The sequence below is a fragment of the Lagopus leucura genome, unplaced genomic scaffold, assembly GCF_019238085.1.
Source record: "Lagopus leucura isolate 7727_CA_CO unplaced genomic scaffold, USGS_WTPT01 Super-Scaffold_100017, whole genome shotgun sequence".
NCBI classification, from domain to species: Eukaryota; Metazoa; Chordata; class Aves; order Galliformes; family Phasianidae; genus Lagopus; species Lagopus leucura.
This window is the reverse complement of record NW_024962271.1, coordinates 10027639-10051035: the sequence shown is the minus strand read 5'-3', so window position 1 is coordinate 10051035 and position 23397 is coordinate 10027639. Positions and strand designations below refer to the sequence as shown.

At 38.1% G+C, this 23397-nt stretch overlaps 2 protein-coding genes across 5 annotated transcripts in view; one reads left to right on the top strand and one right to left on the bottom strand.

Moving 5' to 3' along the window:
- The window catches only part of PHKB (phosphorylase kinase regulatory subunit beta), a 67968-nt gene extending 45068 nt beyond the window's left edge, over positions 1 to 22900 (bottom strand). For 2 of the 4 annotated variants that reach the window (XM_042876949.1, XM_042876950.1), the window contains exons 1-7: positions 22786 to 22900; positions 14394 to 14483; positions 13385 to 13523; positions 10785 to 10884; positions 7771 to 7878; positions 5836 to 5916; positions 290 to 405 (exon numbers count right to left, since the gene is read on the bottom strand). In XM_042876949.1, the coding sequence (XP_042732883.1) occupies positions 290 to 405; positions 5836 to 5916; positions 7771 to 7878; positions 10785 to 10884; positions 13385 to 13523; positions 14394 to 14483; positions 22786 to 22870 (719 nt within the window). In that variant the 5' untranslated portion in view covers positions 22871 to 22900. Of the gene's footprint in view, positions 1 to 289; positions 406 to 5835; positions 5917 to 7770; positions 7879 to 10784; positions 10885 to 13384; positions 13524 to 14393; positions 14484 to 20163; positions 20277 to 22785 lie in introns of those variants that run through there. The other 2 variants (XM_042876951.1, XM_042876952.1) reach the window with 2 other exon arrangements.
- Positions 22901 to 23162: 262 nt separating this feature from the next.
- ITFG1 (integrin alpha FG-GAP repeat containing 1) overlaps positions 23163 to 23397 on the top strand; it is a 69102-nt gene continuing 68867 nt past the window's right edge. The window contains exon 1 of the mRNA XM_042876953.1: positions 23163 to 23268. The gene's annotated coding sequence lies outside the window, so the exon portion shown is untranslated. The remainder of the gene's footprint in view (positions 23269 to 23397) is intronic.

Here is a 23397-nt window from a genome sequence, read left to right as displayed (position 1 = left end):
CTCAAACAGCTAAGTATCTATGTGATTAATTCAGTATGCACATGATGATGAAATTATACTTCACATTTTTCCAAAATACATCTTGGTCTTCAGAGAACATTAATTTAGTCACTTTTCATGAACCTTTACCTTCATTTCCTATCCATTTCCTGAAAAGGTGCCAACAGTTATTTTGTATTGTTTGTTTTTGTTTCTTTGGTTTTTTATTGCTTAACTCATTACATCAATTCTTTTTTATTCATAGCACATTCACTTCTTTTATCTGAAAGCACTACATCCTCCCATTTACCTTGAATGTAGCTCTGGGCAGCCATTGTTGTATTTGCTTCCTCTTTCCCAGACACCAAAGTCAGGTACACGATAGGCTCTTTCCACACAGAACACAAGATTTTGAATGAAGGAAACCTATGAGGGGAAAGAAAAAAAAAAAAGGCTCAAAAAAACTCAAGCGTATTTTTTGTTGTTCATTTTCTCAGAAAGACAGATTTGCTTCTATCCAAAATTTCTTTCAAAGTTTTGATGCTCCCAAGTTCAGATATTCTCTGTAAAAATGGTTTTCAGTCACTGAACATTAAAATCTGTCTCCAATCTGGTGGCAATGTGATTTATGTGGAAGCCCCTACAGAGCCAGGGACAAAAATGATTTCATATTCAAGACACGTATTTGAAGAGCTCCAAAAAGGTGGCAGTTTGATCTTTTAAATCAGATTTCTCCTAAAAATAACTTCAGAGAGCAAGATAAATTAAATCCTTCAAAATGAGGGCACAAATCTTTATGCTACTCCTTAACTCATATGATATGCTGAAAGTTCTACTAAATTAGCTGTAGATAATAATATATATTTATGCAAATTCAAACACACTCCTTTAATAACAAAAATAAAACTGGAACCAATTTATTCTAATTAAAATCCCTTCTTGGATCAACATGTTTCAACTGAATATACAGGTTACACAACTATAGCTGGGGACTCACTTAAGCAGACACTTTTTCCTCATTTACGCTATTAAAAGAGACAAACATCTGAATTGTAGAAACACTGAAATGTTGAAAGGCACTGGCTCCCAGTTTTAAGTAACCTGCACATCTGTTTTGTCTTTTTCTCTATTATTTTCTTTAAATCTTAAAATGTTACTACTTTATGCACTCTTTATGCTAATACCAATCCCCCAGTGATATATAACATTCCAAACTTCCTTGCCTCTATGTATCGTATCACTGCTAAAACAGTGGGATGCTTATAAGTAATTATTTACACACAAGTCTTTTCATAGCTACTACTTTCAAGGAAACAGACTATCTCAGTCTTATGCCCAGTAATGTTCTTTCCAACAATTTAGCATTTGGCTGTATTAAAATGACTTTTGTTTGAATTAAGCTAGAACACTCAGTGACTCAGTGTGGGGCTTCTCTTATTAGTGTCATTAAGCATCACTATAAAACCTTGCTGATAACTTTCCACCAGTGATACTGCTCAGAACTTCAGAGAAAAATGGTTAGTTAGATATGTTATGAGACTAACTAGGAGCTTCCAAATAGCAGATTTACGGAAAAGGAAGGAGCAGGTAACTAAAGGGGAAGAAAACATTTCCAAATGAAACCTTCATAGAACAATTATTCTTATCATGGATATGTACATCTTATAACCAAGTCAGTGCTAAAACACTTACAGAAGTTATGGATTGCATATTAAGCTTATTTATCCATAAGTCAAGTATGTGAACAGCAAGGTGTAATAAAGAATATGAATGAAGCATCGAAGAATGCAAATACTGTTATTTTTTATACATAGGTGTTTCAATCAAGTTCACTCACTGGCACAGTCACATGCTGCTCTCTTTGCTATGGATGCAAAAATGAGACTGAATTAATTTTTCAACTACAAACAGATGCAACTAGAGGATAACTCATTGATAGCTGCAGTGCCTGACAACAAGCAGCCTAGTATACAATGATTTCCTCATAAGCCAAGAGTTCTGTGTATAAACATATCCATGCAGACAGCCTGCCAAAAATCCACCATCTGTCAGCACCTTCCACGATGCTAGCACTGGCTCAAAACCCACTCTAGGAAAAGAAAGACTAAATAACATCATGCAATTCACAGCAGAAGAAAAAAAAAAAAATTGAACACAGATTTCAAAGTAAATGCATATGCACTATTTAATCTACAAAAGATATTATGGCAATTCGTGAAATCTTAACTGTTCTTTTAAATACCAAAGTAAGCAATGAACGAGTGCTCAAAGAAAAACATTTCTGTAAAGCAATGGCTGAAGTACACCACTGTACACCACTGACTGCAACTCCTTGAAATTGCTATGTAGGAAGAATTGACAGGCACATACAGTGCCCATCGCAGTACTCTTCCATTCCGTTGTTACTTTCTTCATCATTCTCAAAAATAATAGGATTAAACAATTAAGAAAACAGCATTGTGTTCTAAGGTTTGGTCAGTTCTATTCTGTTGTGTCCTCAGGACTTACTTTAAATATTATGTTGAAAAACAGCATAAACCAAGTAGGCAAAAACATAGATACTAATTCCTAGAAAAGAACCTCAGCTAGAAATAACAACTTTGAGCAAAGAGGAATCTGATAAGGTTCAACAAGAGCAAGTTCAGAGTCCTGCACCATGGGAGGAATGACCACATGCATCAGTACAGGTTAGGAGCTGACCTGCTGGAAAGGAGCTCTGCGGAGAAGGGCCCGGGTATGTGTAACAAGGTGACTGTGAGCCAGCAGTGTGTCCCTGCAGCCAAGAAGGCCAATTATATCCTGAGGTGCATTAAAAAGAGTGTGGCCAGTAGGTCAAAGGAGGTCATCCTTCCTCTCTACTCTGCCCTGATGAGGCCACACCTAGAGTACTGTGCCCAGCTCTTCGCTCCTTAGCTCAAGCATAAAACTTCTGGAGAGCATCCAGTGGAGGGATACAAAGATGACTGGGGCCTGAAGCAACTCCCTTATGAGGAAAGGCTGAGGGACTGTTCAGCCTGGAGAAGTGAAGACTGAAGGAGGATCTCATTAATGCTTATAAATATCTAATCAGTGAGTGTCAAAACAATGAGGCCAGGTTATTTTTGGTGGTGCCCAGAGACAGGAACAAGAAGCAATGGAAACAAATTGGAACACAGGAAGTTCCATAAAAATATGATAATAAACTTCTTTACTTTGAGAATGACAGAGCACTGGAACAGGCTGCAAAGGAAGGCTGTGGAGTCTCCTCTGGAGATATTCAAAACCCACCTGGACACTTTCCTGCTCAACCTACTGTAGGGAAACTACTTTAGCAGGGGGCTGAATGAGATAACCTCCAGAGGTCCCTTCCAACCCTCATGAGTCTGTGATTCCATTTCTTCTTTAAACAGTTCTGAAGACTTTGCTAATAAAGTATGTTGGCAAACAGCAGTAAGCTGTAGAACCATTAAAAATTATTATCTCTCTACTGTAATTTGAGCTGAAAGGTGGAGATAGCTCTTACTCTGCTGGACCATTAAATGTGAGTGACAGGTAACATCTTTCATTCTCCTGTTCAGCAGAAAGTAGATCTAAAAGCCACTGCTACTTAACTCAAGTAATTTTTGTTAATTTGATTTTGTCCCACCTACTGGTGAGTCCAAATTCTCCAAATGCAAGGAATCATATGCAGCATAACAGTTCCTTCATGATCAAAGTTTTTTAGCTTTTCAACACTTGTTAGGTAGTATTTGATAGTTTCAAACATACAACCCTTCCTTTATTTCTACTTTTTTCAGTAATCACTGCTGCCCATCGTTATCCTGATCATTGCCTACTACTCTGCCAACATCTGTTTATGCATGTATTTTATGAGAATGGTGATGCCCTGTTAACATAAAGATGCTATTTCACTGACAAGCGGGAAGTCATTGATTACATTCATGCAGTGCACCAGCAAAATAATATTCATTCAGAAAAAAATGGAACAGAAAAAGGTGGGTTTTTTTTGTGTTCAATAAAGAACTTGAAAATCTAGAAGATAATTTATAAGTTTTATCCACAGGAAAATTTTCATGCACTAGAACTGACAATGAACTTCCTATTCCATGTTAATTATTCTCAAAAAGTTCAATTATGGAACATGAGATCCCATGAATCCAACCTTTTAAAGACAGCATCACTTTTCCAATGAATTATTCAAACATTTCAGAGGGCTGCAGCACCTCTCCTATGAAGAAAATCTGAGATAACTGAGCTTGTTCAGTCTTGTGAAGAGAAGGCTCCAGGGAGATCTCACAGAAGCCTTCCAGTACTTGAAAAGAGCTTAGAAGCAAGAGGGAGATCGACTTTTTCCATTTTCTGATAGTGATAGGACAAGAGTGAATGGTTTTAAACTAAAAGAAGGGAGATTTAGATTAGATATTATGTGGATTTTTTTTTACTCAGAGGTTGGTGAGGCATTGGCATGGACTGCCCAGAAAAGCTGTGGGTGCCTCATCCCTGGAGGCGTTCAAAGCTAGGTCTAACCAGGCTCTGGGCAGCCTGATCCGGTGAATGGCAGCCCTGACCACAGTACAGGGGTGGAACTAAATTAAGGTCCTTTGCAGCCCAAACCATTATATGATTCTATGAAAAATACCTTACTTGTGTATTTGCTTTTCTAGCTGTTAGTCATTGTTGGAGCCACATGTTCTCTGAAAGAACACATAGGACAGAATGTTTACAGAAGATTAATGATCAGAAACCGTCCTAAGCTCTTCCATGCAAATTTCACAATTGCTTCAAAGTTACTCAGCAATCTTATCTTACTTTCATTAAGCTGAGTCTTCCAACTCACCACGGAATTCTGACTTTCAAAGAGACAGGCACGCTGAAGATATATGTAAAATTATTCATGAGTGGCAATAAATATAATTTCCATTCTTCTTATACATTACCATTGCCCAAGAAAACTTAACTGGGTGGGGTTTTTTGTTCGTTTGTTTTTATGTTTTTGGGTTTTAAAAACAAAACAAAACAAACAAAAAAACAAAACAAAAAAAAAACACCAAAAAACCACAAGCCAAAAGAGACAAACGTGCAGTTTAGGTGATTTCTTTTTATGTTGTAAAGAAAAGGTATCTGCAATAGGTGTGAAAACTTATTTCAATTTTGGAAAAAGAAGCAATAAAAGGAAGACATTTCCTTTTCAAACATTAAAATATATATTTATATCTAAGAACTATTCAGTCAGGTAGCCTAAGCCTGAACTGATACTATATCACAACTGTAACTTCTACAGGTAATAAAAGAGTTTTGTTGTTGTTGTTGTTGTTTTTTAATTAAATGCTGGGAGCAGTGCATTCTGAGGACTTAGATAGCCATAGTTCCATGATTTTTAATTCATGAATGCAGAGATTTTCTTCTTCTGGGCTTCTTTTGATACATTTTCACACAGATTACTAGAGTAGATCCCAACCAAACACAGACATCCTGACATTGAAGTGAAGAATATCCACTGAAAGGAGACAGTAGACAATGCTCTTATTTTCTGAAGATTTTGTAATTAAATGAAAATGTCTAGAAGATAATATAATTTACATGTAAAGCTAAATAAACGAGTAATTATATACTCTGTTTCCTCACAGATATAAGAGCAACTGTGAAAAAATAATACAAAGCTATCACATGATCTAAGGTTGTCATGAGAGAGGAGGTAAGTTGCATCTCTTAGTTTCATCTAAAGAGAAGTCATTTATGAACATTTATGTTATAGAAATTTAATTTAATGAGGACCAATAAAAACAGAAAATATCTACAGTTTATTTCCAGAACAACTACTTCAGAGTTGGCAATGACAAGTTAAAGCATGCTATAAGATCAGAAATCATTTTGTACCTCATCTGTGTTGTAGATAATCTGCAGCCCCGAAGAGATCATCTCAACCAAGTAGAGAAGAAATAATGACACAGCATTTATCTGAAGTAATTAAAGATAGAACAGAAACAATAATTATGTTTACTGGAGTCAAACAAAAATTTAAATGCAAACTCACTAATAAAGATGGCACTGGTACAACACAGGATTAGTTTTGGTTCTTCAAAAATATTATCCTAATATATTCATTATCCTATATAAATTGATGTGATAACAATAAAAAAAGTGAAACAACTAAATTATTTATATTGTAAAAAATAAAATACTTTTTACTGTGGAATAATGCTTTGACTGATAGGAAGTCATATCAGTCATAAGTTGCTCAAGTTTACATATGTGGCAATTCACCAAAGGCAAGAAACGTATCAAACAGAACACACAGCACATCTGAAAAACAGGTCACTTTATCCATAACTGGATCTTTAGCATTATCACAGGACAGAAGTATAACTGTAACATTCACAATCTGATGACCTTTATGTAAAACTTTTGTTTTGTTGCAATACATGACACTTACTCTTAACAATAATTACCTTCAATAGCCGTACTGGACGAGCATTATGTTTGTTTACCATGAATCAAAGTAAGAGTCTATCAATGACTCAAAGTAAGACTGCTTTTATTACACAGAACTACAACAAAGTTGAGAACCTGTAAATCTTCCATACGGAAGTGTACCTTACTTCAGTGAGATATAAAAACACAACTTGAGTATATGAAATTTTGAGTAACTATCCAGAATATAAATTGAATTCTCATCATAAATCAATCAGATTAATAATATCTTTCAGATTCTATAAGCTCCAAAAGATTTAAAGACCACTAACTTCAGTTTCTTAATACAATCTGAGAAGCATCAAGTACAGCAACATTGGCTGGCCAGCTACTTAGCATACTCCTTTCTTTCCCACAGTTACCCTCTGACTGCTAGAGATCTCCAGATGACAGAAGGAAATGTGCATTCATATAAAATTGAGAATTAGAACCATTACACAATGCTTCCCAGGTCCCAAAACTGTTGTTTCCTGCTACAGATAAAAAAAAAAAAAAACCAAAAATGCCAGATATGTCAAAATGCCAACTTAGGGTAACTCCCAAATTCATTCTTCTCAGAACTTAAGTTTTCTGAACCCAATACCTCTACTATATTTTGGTGATGTTGGCAACAGGAAATTAAATAATTATCAACTTACTGTCACTTGAGAATAATTTCAGTAGCGGTTTCTGACTTAAGAATACATAGGTTTATGGGAACACAAAAGGACATAGTTAAGAATGCAAAAAGGGGTCTGAAGGTAAGAAGAAAAAAAGTAAATCAACGCTTCAGAAAATTGAAGACAACTGCACAATGAATAGAGCAGTTAGACAGTGAATCTGAGTAGAAACCACTGCACAAAATAATAAGCAACAAATCTGTAACTAGACAAAGCAGTTGACAGTATCCATTAAATCTTTGCTATGAATGAAAATTGCTCAGACTTATGGACAATTAAACTGGGAATGTTAAAATAAAAATTAAGAATTCAATGCAAAAATCACACTAAATTTTTCATTTTCCTGACTATTACAAATATTTTAATATTTAATATTTTAATAAAGGATTACTTACTGACAGCTGTCATTTGGTCTCAAAAAGCAGTCTCATTAAAAGGAAACAACCATTCACCTCCAAACTCCCACAGGTATTTCACTACCTTGTGACCAAAATATACCACTGACCTATATTTGAAAACAGTCTGTCCATGAAAAGATGCAGAAAGAAATTCAATGTTACAATGGTAACACATCTAACTCAAATCTAAACAAATTCGGAGATGCTCCATCATGAAGGAATTGAGAGTATCATTATTAAAGGTCATCTAGACTTTCATTTACACATGTGCACACACGCTTTACCTGAAGATGACCATATTCATTATGGGAGAAGACTTCATCTCCAGTATGTGCGTTGAAAACAGAATGAAGACATGCAGAGGGTTTGGGGTCCTGCTTAAACTGCTGAACCTAAAAGTGAATTAAGACCATAAACATAAAAACAAAGTCAATGATTTCTGTCTGCTTGACAACTGCAAATTCACTATACATATAACTCAGGTGTTTCGAAATTTACTTATATGTGCATCAAGCTATGTGAACTTAGAAATTACAATCCCAATATATATCAGAACCTACATTATACATAAAGTCGACATATAGTGGAACAAAATTTTTCTAATTTATTTTGTTTTAATAGAAAAATTATCTTATAGGAAACTCCAGATGCTTATTTATCTTTATTTTCAGGTCAAACACCTCACTGTAAAAGGGCTGAAACTTTACTAGAAAACATGCTGAAGTATGTCATGTCTACTTTGAAGTCACAGAACTGAAATGTGCTTACAAGATACTGTCTCATAAGCTTCCAGGTGATTCATCAGCTCTCCTTAGGCAATGTATCATGCATTCCATACTCTCCCATACGTGGGGGCGACTCCTCTTCCTCACTTGTCTTTCCTAAAATGCCTGTATCCATCCATCACGCGGATGGATACACAGTTACATGAGCTATCCCACTATGCTTCTGCGATTCCACTGAGATCACAGCCCAAGACCTACACACTCTTATCACTGTTCCTGTTCCTTCCCCACAGTGCAGTGAATGGGCACTTCTGGGAGACATCCAAGCACACTTATTTCCCATTAAGGGCATGAAAGCTTTCCCCTCCATAACGCTGTCCCAAAGGTACCTCCTTATTCACATACATACACTTGGAGCCATTCCACTTGAGCTGATTGCTACATGCCTTCTCTTTACAGCATCTGGGCCCTTTACCTGCCTACCATCACTGACCACTTCCTCACTTGACTGCAAAGAACTTTCTCTCTCCCTTAAGACTTTGGTATAAAGCTGCTCTTGCTGGAGGTCGAGAGTCCAAAACTTACATTGGGAATAACAATTAGCATTTTTATGAAACATAATCCATACAACTGAATAACTCCCGTTGTACCATTTTATGATATTATGCCTCTTAAACTAAAAATAATTTAAAAATAAGTTTATTTGGTGTATGAATGGTGAGATTCTTAGGGAGCATCTGAAAAGCACTGCTGACAGTTCAAAAAGATGACAAAGCTCACAGACGAAAAATAGTACCCCAGATCATAACAACTACAACTCACGGGCACTATCACTGGACCTCAGAATTAGCCACTCAGGTAGTAATTAACTACTGCATTCCTTTTCTAATACAAGAGATTAACAATAAAGGAGTGCAATAAGAACTACAATGGTCTTACAATTAGTTTTGCTTCCTGTCTGGAATGTCAGAGTATAAGATAAGAAAGGCATAGAAAAGAAATCTTCCCAGAGAATGAAGGTAATGAAAGAATATCCTTCTCTGTACTTCCTCAAGGCATGCTACGCAGCAGTTCTTTCAATTACTCTAACCAGCACGGACAGCAGCTAGATCCTGTTTCATGACATTTTCCATGCTGACCCGACCTTTATGGAACATACCTTTCCACCAGAAAAAAATACACAGCATACAGTGTAGGGCCCAGTAGAATAAGTGATATCGTATGGAGTTATCATGTCTAGTGAGGGAGCATATTCAATGCATTTCAGCTTATAAGTCAAGTTCATTAGCAATAAAAGACAACATCTGCAATTTCTCTTACAAGTAGCATAACGTATAGAGTCTTAGTCACACCTCACCATTTGGGTATATATAGCTCATGATATTAAAAACTACCATTCCTTAGAATGAGGTCAGCACATACAAAGCCCCTCAGATAAAATCAAATTTGAATTATGTCTGTCAGGTAACTGAGATAGCTTATTACTACACAGCAGGAAAAGGAAACCTTTTACAGTAATGAAAGTGAAAAATGACAACCAGTACATCAACAATTTGACTGCTGTGTTAATTTAATACTTATTAATCATAAATGCATTTATCATCCTCAAAACAAACTGCTCCATGTAAAAGAGAAAAGTAACAGCTTGAATGTAACAGGATCAATTTAGGTCAAGATTACTTAACGATCTGAGACTACAAGGAAAATGGAAAAAATATGTCAGCATAAGTGCCGCTGGTAACATGGCTGATTTCTTACTATTATTACCACTACTGGCACATGCCTACAGATTTTACATTCCAGTTCGTGTACTTATAAGCAATGTGAACTTCACAGTAACGTGAAAATGACTTATAACAACAGTTTAAACTCAGTGACATGCAACTTAAAATAATCACACAGAATACATATATTTAACTATCTGTAGCATTACTGCTAAGCTAATTACGCAAAATTAAACCACTACATCTAAATTTTGACAAGGAGAAGCCTTGTATGCTGACAAGAGGATTACAGGCTGAATATATACATACACAAATTGTAACTGCATTATAACATAAATAAATTACTATTTCCTCGTTCACTTTGGATTACTGCCCTTCTGAATTTACAGCATTACATCAAATAAGACTGCTGAAGAAAGCTGCCCAAATAATCCTAATGATCATGTATGTAACGGAAAAAATGCAATAACAAAGTTAACAGTCCAAAGAACATCTCTAACCTTAGCTAAATGAAATTCTGTACCTTTTCACTCAAGAAATCAAAAGGCATTAAACAAAAAATCCCACAGTACAAGCAACCTAATGTTTAAATGAGGTAAATAACTACAAAATGAACCCCAAGAGGTTTCAAATATGCCTTGCTGTTCAATCCCTTTGCAAAATTCTTGTTTCTTTTGTTTCCTAGAACAATGCAAACCTGGCAAAAAAGAAGCAGCTGTTCTTTACTGGACCACACAGTAATATTACATTTTCCTTTTGAATTTTATCTATATTTACGAGTTAGCATTTACAGCTTAATTAATCCCTTAGAATTAAGTGAGTGCTTCCGTCCACACCACAGTATTTTACCTTATCGGCCTGACGCATGTAGCAGTAGAGAATTCCTCTCATACACTTTATAGCAGAATGCTCCAGTTCATGAGTTCTTCCCTTGTCATCATCAATACGCCTGGTTAAGAGAGATAACTCATAAAACAAATTGGAAATGCATTAAGAAAATAAAAGGCACATTAGTGCTTTGGAAAATTAAGTACTTAATTAACGCTGTCTGGTGCCTTCACCCATATCAACATACTTATAGCCCTACCCATCCTTTTGTCACTAAAGAAAAATTAAAATCTGTATTTTTAGGTTATGTTGCAACTTCCACAAACATTCCTATTTCAAAAAGGCACAAAGGAAAGAAAACACCTTGAAGTTATTATAACATTTCAAGCCAGTGTTCTTTGAGAAATCCAAAACGTAAAAGGACTTTCAATTCTGCAACGCATCTGCCATTCATAACTTAGCACTTATCATGTTAAACTACTATGCATGCAAGTTCTGAAAGTTACCTACACAATGTCCAGAAATGTGCCAAAACACCTCAGTTATTTGACACCATGAAATAAAATAATACTGGCAATTGTTACATCACTGAAGAGACACTAAAAACAACACCAACCTCAAACTATTTTAACAAGAAAGGCACTGTGGGTAAACAAGCCTGATGATTGTGTTCACCGGTTAGCCTTCCCCAGCTCTTGATTTCTGACAGTTTCTCATAGTGAAAATTAGGTTTTCTCACATACTATATTTCAGAAAGCATTTCTCTGATTCAAATATGCAAAGTACCATAATTTGCATACTGATATTTCTCTGCCCATTTTATGCATAGGAATCATATCTTTTCCCATCATCAGGAACACAACAGCAGCTTACGCTGAAGTTTTGCTACCTATGCTGAAAATTTGAAAGTTAGAGGTAACGTAAAAAATCGCGCATATCCAACATGCTACTTAAATGATAATCCTAGATATAAAATATGTACTTCCTTTCAATTACGAAGCTCACATCAGAGGGTATAGGGGAAACAACAAATTAAAACATAACAAAACAAACAGGGCAACTTTTTGTTCAGCAGTAAGATTTATTCTCTATATTACTATAAATCCAAAGAGCAGTAAAAAGCACAAAAGGCTCTCAAGTCCTCATGTAACAACTTACATTTTTCTTCTTTTATTCACAGCAGCAGCACTTGTTTTCATAACAGGTTCTTAGGAGTTTAGCTTTTATTGAACACTACCAGTAGCATGAGTCAAGCAGAGATTTTGGTTTGGTACTCCATGCAGAATGCCACGTAAGCCTTGTATCTTGGCCCATTTTGGATTTTAGCCATACACTTAATTTCAGTCATCAACTTTTGCCCATCAAAGGAAATTCACAGTGCAGCAGTGATGCCCAGGGCCTTGTTCCAAGCGTAAATGGAAGTAAAATAAATGATTTGTCCTGCTACTTTTCCCTTCCTTCAAACTGCAACACATTTTATTTATTATCTTCTCTGATTCCAAAAATTGGGAATTCAAGCCCAAATAACTCAAGCAATGCTATGCCATGTTTCTTTCCACAAAGCCCTTTCAGCTGCTTAAAATTCAGAACCACCACTTCTGCCCCTTTTATTCTTCCTTCTCAAATTTTCCTGGTTTTTTTTTTTTTTTCCATTTACAAATGCTTTTATTTCACCCAAAGAAAGAGTAATTGAAAGAAAGATGCAAAGATTTCAATATAATGGAAATGAATAACAATTATGCTTTCTGAATATTAATTGCCTCATTTTTGGCCTTTTCAAAAGTAAACACAGACTCGAACTTACAAAGATTTACGTCTTCTGTTTCAAAAAGCTTTATTCTGAAACAACATTTCCTAGGACACAATTTTTAACAAATGTTTTTTTCACATTAATGTCTCAGGTATAGAATCTCAAGTAGCAAACAGAGACAAAAAAAGAAACTCAAAACCTTTTTTCCTGCTAAGTAGATCAGGTTTACTACAACAGTAGCAGCTCATACTATTTCTGGCACTACTTCAGTAAAATATACCAGAATTTTGTTAAAGAGCATGATTATTACCTCACCATTACATGGTAACTAAAAGAGAAAAAAAGGAAATTACTCAATATTTGCACACTATCATCTTTGTTCCAAACACTACATTTGAGCTGCCTATATATGCTTGAGAGGTTGAGGAAGCAAGGTTAGAGACGATGAACACTTCCTTAACGTTCAGGTAGAATTGATGATACAACTCTCCCATTAAGACAAATCACGTTATTCATTTCCAGAACCTTTTAATAAGTAACTGCAATGTTAACTGTGAAGCCCTTTGTATTTTATGGTGCCTTCACTCCTGCATATCCTCCACTTCCTCAACAAATGTAACAAGTTATTCTTATGATTTACATCTTGTTTTGTAGTCCCCAATCCTGGAGGTGCTCAAGATCACGTTGGATGGGGCCCTGTGCAGCCTGATATGGAAGGTGGAAGACTATTCATGGCAGGGGAGTTAGAACTGGATGGGCTTTAAAGGCCCCTTCCAACCCAAGCCATTCTATGATAATCTTTTAAAATATTCCCAGTGTACTGCACAACCAAAAGTAATATGGCAGAGATGTTAACTTAGAAGTTATTCACCTGTAAGCAAGGGCTAATGCCCAGGAGCACGCAGCACAGTAAAGATTGTCATGTACTTTTGCCTTTTGGTTATCTCCATATGTCTTTGTAGGAAACAGACCTGTGGTTGGGCTTTGATGAAGCAATAGTGTGGCCTTAACTGGAAAAAAGGAAAAAGAAATAATAGTGTTAACAATGATGTTCCTTCCAGTTTCTGCATGTGAATAGATCAAGATGGGATAAGTTACAGCAAGCAAAATGTAAAGTTCAGGAGAGACACAAAAACCTTTTTTATGCTGCTTGGACAGTCAGATTCTAACTTCTTACAGAAAAAAATAAAAAATAATCATCTAATAATCTATGACTGTTTCTATAGCAAAAACCACTCTGTACAGAATCTCTCCAACAAAATTCTCTCCCTGACTAGCACACAATAATAAGCTACCATTTTATCACTGTTACATCCTAAAGAATCCTAATTCACTCTTACAGCTGGGACTGGATTTTCAATATGAATTCTTTGTTTTCAACAAAAAGTACAATTCTGGCCAACCAGTTTTGCTCCTTTCAAACTCCAAGAAGAAATTTAGGAAACTATCCCCAGCAGGAATAAAGTAGCAGTGATAATTGGCATGTAAACATCAACTCCAATTCATACCTGGGGTTAGCTGAAGCACTTAAAGATATGAGCAGATTACTTAAATCCCCTCCTCATCTCAGACTATCAGATGATACTCAGAACTTATTTTACTGTTTGGCAAATGCAGATGATAATTTTGATAAATCAAGACTTGTAAATACTGTTCAAGTAATGCATGAAATACATGTATTATACCATCATGGCAAACATATGAGAAATTGTAATGACAGAACCCTTTGCTTTTCAGAAAGCAGAAATCCTTATTAGAAATTGCATATACCACTTCAACATAAAGCTGCTTACTGTTATAATCTTAATTGTAAAAACTTTCACAAGTTGCAGAGAAAATCTGTCAAGGTAGGAATAACTCTTAATCAATTTTTTACTTACCAATTCTGTAGTAATGATCTAATTTATCCCACAAACTTTCCCCCTCAGCTTTAGGAAGGTTAATACTTTTAAGTGGCTCATAAATTGAACCTAAAAAAAGAAAAGAAAAAAAATCAGATAAAAATTAGTTACATAATTTCTATTACTAAACTACAATATGATTTTTCATGTTAATTAAGCAAAGGCCCAATTCATCTAATTTCAATTGAAACAGAAAATAAGTCATTTCTATAATTTCACAGAACCTAAGATTTCCATCTACATTCTTTCTTCAGTACCTGTCCACACAAACTCTGTGTCCAAGTGGATCCCCAATGCCTCTTATATTTAACTGGAGCAAATGCTACACAAACATATATTTAATTGTTAGAGACAGCATATTAAATGTCAAGAGTTTCCTAAGAACCTTAATTTCTTAGATCTCTCTTTGCAGTGTCTCATACATAGACTACTCCCTGTTTGTACCTGACAACGTAGTGGAAGGATAAATTTCTTAAAAATTGCTGAGGTAAACCATTTCCAGCTTCTAAAGTTAAGAGTGACATAACCTTCCATAAATCACTGTGGCTTTATTCAGTGTTCTAGATGGCAAGAACTCCCACAGAGTCATTTGTAACAGGAAGAATGACAATTTCCCCCTTCCGGACTGCACGCTGCCTTTCTGAAAAGCTCAGAGAACGGACTGCCTAGGAAGCCCAGGCAGCCAAGCAGCTCTGGCAGGATGCAGTAGAATACTCCTACTCACATTGCTTCTTTTGCACTCCCAGCACATATCCAACTGTTAGGCAAAGAGAATGTCCAGATACAGGACTCTCAATCGAACCAAATAAATGTGTGGAGTGGTGACAGAGGCTTTATTAATTAAATCCTGCAGTGAGGAGACTGGGAAATGTTTCTGGTTTCCCTGCTGCTCATTAGTAATCACTTTTGCTTTGGAATAGCAGCACTTAGAAAAAATTCCTTTTCTCCCAGCAAAAAACACCACCTCAGCTTGAACAGAGTCCTGTGTGTCTGTCGCACTGGGTTCTCTGGTAATGTCTAACCACACAGTGGAGCTTCCACTGCCACCTTGCCTTTCCTCATTGGGAGAGATAAGTTGCAAGGAACATGGGAAAGGGCCTGAGGGGGAAGCACATAAGACTCACTTGTTTAATTGCCTAAAATAATTTAAAAGACATGAAGTTGCCCTGTAATACGAAAAACAAAACAAAACAAAAACAACTTACATCACAGTTCTTGTACCTTCTGTTTAAAAAAAAAAAAAAAACATTCTGAACTTTTTTTTTTTTCCAAAGCAATATTAATTGGAATTTCTGTGCTTTAGTAGATTCATGACCTATTCCTATTCTAATTCAGTTGTTGAGCAAAAGCACACAATGTTAACCTGCAGTAACAGTATTTTTACAAGGTGACACAGTCAAAATAGGACAGTCTGCATAGGAAAAATCTTTAGTCAGCCACTTCTTTGCATATAAAGTAGCAAGTTTCAGCAACATTTACTTACTAGATTTTCAAAGGCAAAAAAAATAATTCTTATACTTGTTAACTCTGCAACACACCTATGGCACTGCACACCTATGGTGCACTCTACGCATGAAGCAGGTTCAGAACGCCTGCTTCCTGCAGATCGCTAAGGCCAGCACTGCGCTATGTGAGCATTCACAGGCACACATACACAAACACACAAGGTTTAAATTCTTGTTGTAATTTACATACTTACCAGACAATCTGTGACCATCTGTGGCCAACAGAAAAACAAAGAGTTATCATGAACAAAAAGCATATGCTTGGCTTCTATTTCATAGAATGAAGACTTCAACTTTGGACAGAAAGACCAAACATAATAAAATGCATGCAAAAGTTAAAGCATCAGGACCCACAAACTATATTCTTCCACACATATCAAACTTTACCAGAAGAAATAAATGAAACAGTCAGAATTGACTGTTGATGATACAAAAAGATGAAGGGTGAAGTGGATCAGAGATCAAGAAAATAAGAAAAAGTGTTTATCATTTAAAGAGTACACATATGAGAAATTGTTTAAATGACCACTCAGAACTGAGCTCTTCCTTTCACTTACATACCTACCATAAAGACATAGAATCATTAAAGTTGGAAAAGACCACCAAGCTCATCTAGTTCAACCATCGACCCACCAGCACCATGCCTACTAACCATGTCCCTCAGTGCCTCTTCACTCTTCTCTTGAAAACCTCCAGAGAAACACAGAACCACGTTCTGTTTGCACGTCCAGAGCATTGTGGTAAATTATGTCTCGTTAGTACCACAATCAAATTGAAAGCAACAAACAGGCAGAACCAACAAGAAGCAAGGTGCCCTAGGTGGATTTATAGTGAGACCAACACCCACTGGAAGCTGCTAGCAAGTATTTATAGAACAGTTGGAGAAAAAAAAAAAGGCTGTCTTACTCTTTTCCAGAATCTATTTGACAGTTCATTTCAGCAAGACATGAACATACTACATACAGCTATTTTCAATTACATATTTAACACAGGTTTTTAAAACTGGAAAAAAAACGTGACAGCAAGACTTGAAGACTCTAAAGCACTGAAACTGAATGACATATGCAATCCTGTTCTCAGCACTGAGACTGAAGGAATGACACATGCAATTGAGCTCTCTGCTTGCACGTCAGCATTCAGAATAAGGACAGTAATTTCAACGACTATTTTTGATAAATATCTCATTTCATTACAATCATACATTGGGAATTTCATTCAAGGTAAATAAGTGGTATGAAGGAATATGAAAAGCATCTTGTTGACTTAACACAACAACCCTGTACAAAATTTGAATATATGGTAGATGGCATTTTGTTCCCACAAGAATCACAGAAATGAAGTATGCCTACTGTTTCCCTAAATCAGAAGCAGATTGCTGCAAGTCAGTAACTACTTGAAAATGACAAAGAACCTTAACAGATAGGAAATTAGAGCTGCTTCCTGCATAAAGACATTCAATGGCTGTTAAAAGGACACTCAAAATCCTTAGCCCAACTCCAATTCGCTATTTTTCTTCATAGTGCACTAAATACACTACATCCATTCTTTGATTGGAAAATGGGAAAATAAATCCTCCTTTATTTCAGAAGTCGTTCCTATCACTTACAAGTTCCAAAGTTTCATCATTCTTCAAGCTGAAGAATTACTAAAGAGGAGTTATTTCCTTCCAAAGGATTAGAAAACAGGAAAAGATCTGGAACAGCACAGTAACTGATAGAAGAGACATCAATTACTAATGAAGACCTACAGTAATATTTCTACAAGATTAAGAATTTCTACAAGACATGGGAACTATACAAAAACATTGACTAGCACATGAAACTCAAACGTACAACAATTTCAGGAAAAATCAACAATTTATTCATCTCTTTTGCTTTGGTTTTGTTCTAGTTATGTACAAGCTTAGCATTAATTGCTCTTCAGGGAAGAGCTGTGAACTGCCGATATATTTAGACTGAAAAGATATACACAGCATTTCAAAATCCTCTTCCCAAATTCTCACCCACACACCTCTGAACCTGGTCTACAGTTTAAAATTTGCCTATTTTAAGAATGGATTGATGGCTCAACTTTTACAATGTACATAATTAAACCCAACAAGCAACTCCCTGAAGTTTAACCACATGTGAATGGAAGCAACATGGCAAGAATTTTACTTCTAAGATTTCATCTGCCAGAAAAACACAAGTCAATGTACACTTGGATAACAAATATCAGAACACAACAAACAAAAAAGCATGAAAACACCAAACTTCCTTCTAGGTTTGATTTATGGCATGAGAATCAAAAGTGACTGCAATCCTTTAATGCAACACTCGTTCTGGATGTAATGCAACACTTGAGCTGTGGGCAAGTTCTGGATCTCAGATCACAGCAATATTACTGCCTGATATTAGTACTGGTAATAACATCTTCACATTACAGTACTTGGGACCAAGAGGATTTTATTTCTTCACGTAGTGAAGCTTAAGAATAATTCTGCATTATCAACAAATCATATCCTCCAATGTTCTTTTCATCCCCATCCTCTCTCCTGAGCTGAGGGTACTGAAGAGAAATCCTAGAAGTAGTACTTCAATAGTTATCCGCCAGGAAATACACCTGATTTAAAGCTCCAATTCATGGAGTTGGGCAAGGCAAGATGGGAAAATAACTTTCAGAAGCAAGAAACAGGTTTATCTTCCATTAGAAGGAAAATTCATTTCTCGTATTTACATATCTGAAATGAATAATTCCACAAACTTTAAACATAAATACTGTAGTTCTGGTGCTCATACAGTTCATACAGGAGCAAACTGTGAGCTGACCCTCCTCTGAGCAAGAAACCAGAACAGCAGAACTCCTGACATCCCTTCCAAACTGAGCAGCTCTGCACTTCAGTGAAAGTACCATAAGAAATCCCTAGAGGTAAAAAACTAAAAAGAAAATAGAGAAAAGGTATTAAGGTGTAAAGGTACTCCTGTGCCTGAACAAAAATTACAAGTAAACACAAGAGATGAAGCATTATTGAGACTGAGCAACTGCAGCACAGGTACAAATGAGTAAAACTTTGTTTAATTTGAATGTTTTAAAGTGACAAAACTCATCAATTACTATTTGTCAATAAAAATCTTATGTTTAACAGTGCAGTTAACTGTAAAGAATTTGAACTAATTTAGAATTTCATGGAAAGAGAAATAAATATGTCCTTTCTCTATTCCTAATTATCTGAAGTAATCTCTTGTTTGTCCATTATAATTAATGGACAAAATCCTTATTTCAGAATTTTAAACAAAAAAGCCACTGAAGACCACAAATAAAACACTGCCTGCTACACCAGCTCACAGGAGCTTCACATAGCTAAAATACACCAAAATGCCACCACCTGCCACACAAACCCTGTAAATGCTACAGGCAAGGTGAGAAGCTCTTCTGGATATTCAAGGTAATCATCATTTCTCAGCCTGAGAACTCAAAGCATTGCCTCCTAAAACTACTGAAATCATTTATTTTGTATCTTAACTAGCAATGGAAATATGAAAGAGCAATAAGATAATTAGCAAAGAGCTTTTTTTTTTTATTAATTAAAATATCAAAATTCCAGGTCTGTTGGTGTTGAAAGGGGAAATGCCATGGGCAGGGCAAAGTGCCAGCTGAAATCCTCTTATCTGATAACTCTCACTTACACTGTACTACTGATGTGTTTCAGCACAGTCTAAACAAGAGTCCTTCAGAGGGTTTTCCCAGATTGGCTTCTTCACATATACTGACACATTTGTTCCTGTCAAACACTTTTCAAAATATATTAAGCTAAAAATTGTAATAGTCTCAATTGTTTCATGCGCTCATGAGCTTACACCTAAAGAGAAGCTGTGCCATGGGGCTTTATTTTGCTACCACTTAACTTCCAAAAGTCAATCTTTAGAACCAGTACTGACTTATAGGAAATTTCACTCCTTCCCTCTAAAGAAGTCCTGTTGCTTTCCTTGTAAGAAATTAAACCTTAACACCATTATTTGCACACTTTTCACATAACCACCATCTTAAAAATTCAGTTCAGAGACTGTTATCCTTACAAGAACACACACACACAAAAGAACACCAAAACCAAGGAGGAAGAGCTGAGCAGTAGATTTCAATTTCCAGAGTTTTTAAGTTACACAGTTTAAAAAAGCTGCAAACACAAAACACTGCATGAAACACAAAGCAATTATTTTTTGTTGGGTTTGACAGCCACAAATAAAAACACAGAACTGCACACTTACCAAATTTTAAAAAAGCATGCGCAGATGAGGTTCTGTCATCATCCAAACTGGCCATTTCAAATTGGTGCAGCTAATCACAAACGTCTCAGGCTAAGCTACAGCAATTTTCAAAACTGTTTAGTAAATGTTAAAGGCAACCAGCATTAAATTAAGTGAAAGCAATGTTAGTGGAATTATTAAAATGACAGACTGTTCAGAGCACAAAGGGTAGTACCATTTTGTTATATTTTATGCTTTCCCTCTTCCACTGTACAAATCATTTTTATTTTTCCTCCAATAAAACTTAACTAAGTAAAATGGCACAGGCTACACAAACTCCATCTTTTGGACATTCCACAGAAAATTTTTTTGTTTCATACAAAAACTGCTACTAAAATCCATAGATGATGAATAAGATCTATATTAAATATCTCAGGATTGTATAAAAACGATTAATTAATACATATAAAAGCGTAAAGCAAAACTAAGTGCAGAGCTAAAATTCTGCTTATGCATAGTGTTGCCTTTATCTACATGGAATTTACATTGGGATGCTCCTTTCAGTCATACATTGCTTATTGTACTGAATGTCTGTAACCTGATGTAGAACTGCCAGTTGGAAGGTACATTAAGAAAACACCACTTGAAGCCAACATGACAAGTTGTTCCAAATCCTTAAAGCAGCTTATGCTCTTTACATTAGCTACAGTTTCAGAGGTTGCAGGCTAGACAGTTTGCTGAACACCATTACAATCTGCTTCTGTTAATTATCAGTAGCAACAAATGATACAACACTTAATCACTTTGGGAAGAAAAAAATCTCAGTAAAGCTTGTTTCTACTGGCCAAAATGTAATTCAGGTTTTAATATACATAAGCATTATCTCCTACAGGACTGGGTCTTCAATGATACCTTTCTCCCAGTTGTGAAGCGTGAAGCACTCATGCATTTAACACACATGAGCCCTAACAGATAGATAGGTTCCATACTTATTTACCTTACTCCCAGCACCACATTAAAAATAGAAGCAGTGCTGTTAGTAAACTGGGACTCAGCATAGATTTCACTCAACTCAGGGCAGGCTGGGGGCACTGCAGCCGCTCCCCATGACAATAACAGCCACAGTCCTTCTGACTGCCAGAAATTAAGCGTGAGAGCTTTTAAGCTACATACATTTCTGAACAGTTATAAAAAATGTAGGAGTAAATTTGAGGAACAAGAACATGACTTTTATTCTTAGGTTAGAATGTTACCTGAACTAGAACATAGAAAATTTAACTTCAGAACCAACTCATTTATCAGAAAGATGTTTATACTAAAATCAAGTTTATTTATTCAGTAAATAAATTTATTCCGATTCTAAGTGACAAAACCTCTGAACAGGAAAAGAAGCAACTGAACTCCAATAACAGCCTATCACTACAGCAGAAGAGACTTTCATACACGTTTAATTAAAAAGCAGAAGGTAGCAGCAAAGAAAATGTCAAGCATTTAAAATCAGCCAAATGCCTACAGCAGCAGAGCCCATTGTGCACAGGGTCCCCCAGCCAGCACACAGCCCTCAGAGTGACTCAGGGTTCACACACTCAAGCACACAGGACCCAGGCTTTATCTTGTGCTCTATGGCTATGTTCACAAATCAGTTTGCAGACAGCAGCACTGTGTAATCTGTATTGGCTGTCACATAACGATTCATCCCATGGGCATCCTTTAATAACGGTAGCTTGAAGATCAGTACTATGCATAAGTAGAATATGTAAGTCCCATCCATGCCAGCATTCTGTAATCGGTCCCTTTGCTGTGAGCACTCCTGAAGGCCCACCTTCCTCCCCCGCTGTCTGACCCTCATTACCACAACACAAACCCAAAAATCCTGTTTGAGCTCCGAAAGAGTGCTTAACAAACACAGAAGCACCAGGGATGCTTTGGGAAACTGTTTCCAGAACAGCACTGCCGGGTGAGGCCCTCCTAGTCCTGCATTTAGAAACAAAAACTAAACCAAAAACAGCAGGGGTTCGGAAGCCCAGGGCCCCACAGCGCACCTCATCCTGCCAGCCCGTGGGCTGAGGCAGAATCCAGCTGCCTGCGCTCCAAGTTCTGCACGAGGAATTCTCACGTTAAAATCAACAAAGCTTTACCCTAGGGACACCGAGCAAAAACCGGGACTTCATTTTTTAAGCCTTCGCCTGCCAAACCGCCGAACAGCACCACAGCACTACCCTCAGAAGCAGCTTCCCCCAACGCCGTGCCGTCCAGCACCCGGCCGCCTCCGTCCCTCCGAGGGCCCGTAGGCTCAAGCGGCCGAAATTCGGGGCTCGCGACCCCGTGTGAGGGTGGAAGCGGCTCCGCGCCCGGTGAGGGGCGGCTGCAGAGCGGCCCGGCCAAGCGGGGCTCCCGAGGCTTGGGGCACGCGCCGGCAACAGGTGCGCGGCGGGACGGAGCGGCTCGGGGCGGCCGGGCCCGCGCTGAGTGACGCGCGAAGCTGTGGGAGAAGAACGGCCGAGGAAAGGAGACGGCAGCGAGGCGAAGGAGAGCGGGCTGCGCGAGAGAGAAGAGAGCGGGGCGAGGGCGGTTAGTGCGGGGGAGAGGCGCCGGCGAGGAGGGGGCGCGGAGCCGTCCCGGGACGGAGCCGAGCGGTCAGACCTGAACGCTTGGTGCGAGCCCGCAGCTCCAGCATCTTCCAGCTGACGTCGGCCATATGGGCCGCCGCCGCGGCCACCGCCGCCATCCCGACGAGCCGCCTCCGCTCCCGCCGCTCCGCTCAAACCGGGACGCCACCGTCCCCTCAGCGCCGCGGCGGCGATCTCCGCCCGGTTACCACTACCAGCCGTAAGCCCCGTCGCGGCGCCGTCGCAAAGCCGCCGGGTCAGCGGCGCCGGGCACGCCCCGAGCTGCCGTAAAGTGTGGCGGGCGGAGCGGCGGGAGCCGGAGCGGCGCGGCGCAGCATGGCGGGGTGCCGCCTCGCGCCGGGGCTGGCGCTGCTGGCGCTGCTCGCCCTGGCGGGGCGCGGCGCCGCGCTGCAGAACGTCACGGCGCAGCTGTTCGGCGCCGAGGCCTACGGCACGCCGGCGGCCTTCGGAGACTTCAACTCGGACAAGCAGACGGACCTGTTCGTGCTGCGCGGCGGTGAGCGCGAGGCGGGGCCGGGCCGGAGTGGGGCCGTGCCTGGTGCGGGGCTACGCGCTCCCGCTGCGGGTCGGGCCGTGTGAGCGCCGGGCTGTGCCTGGCAGCTGCTGTCCGTGCCCGCGTCGTCGC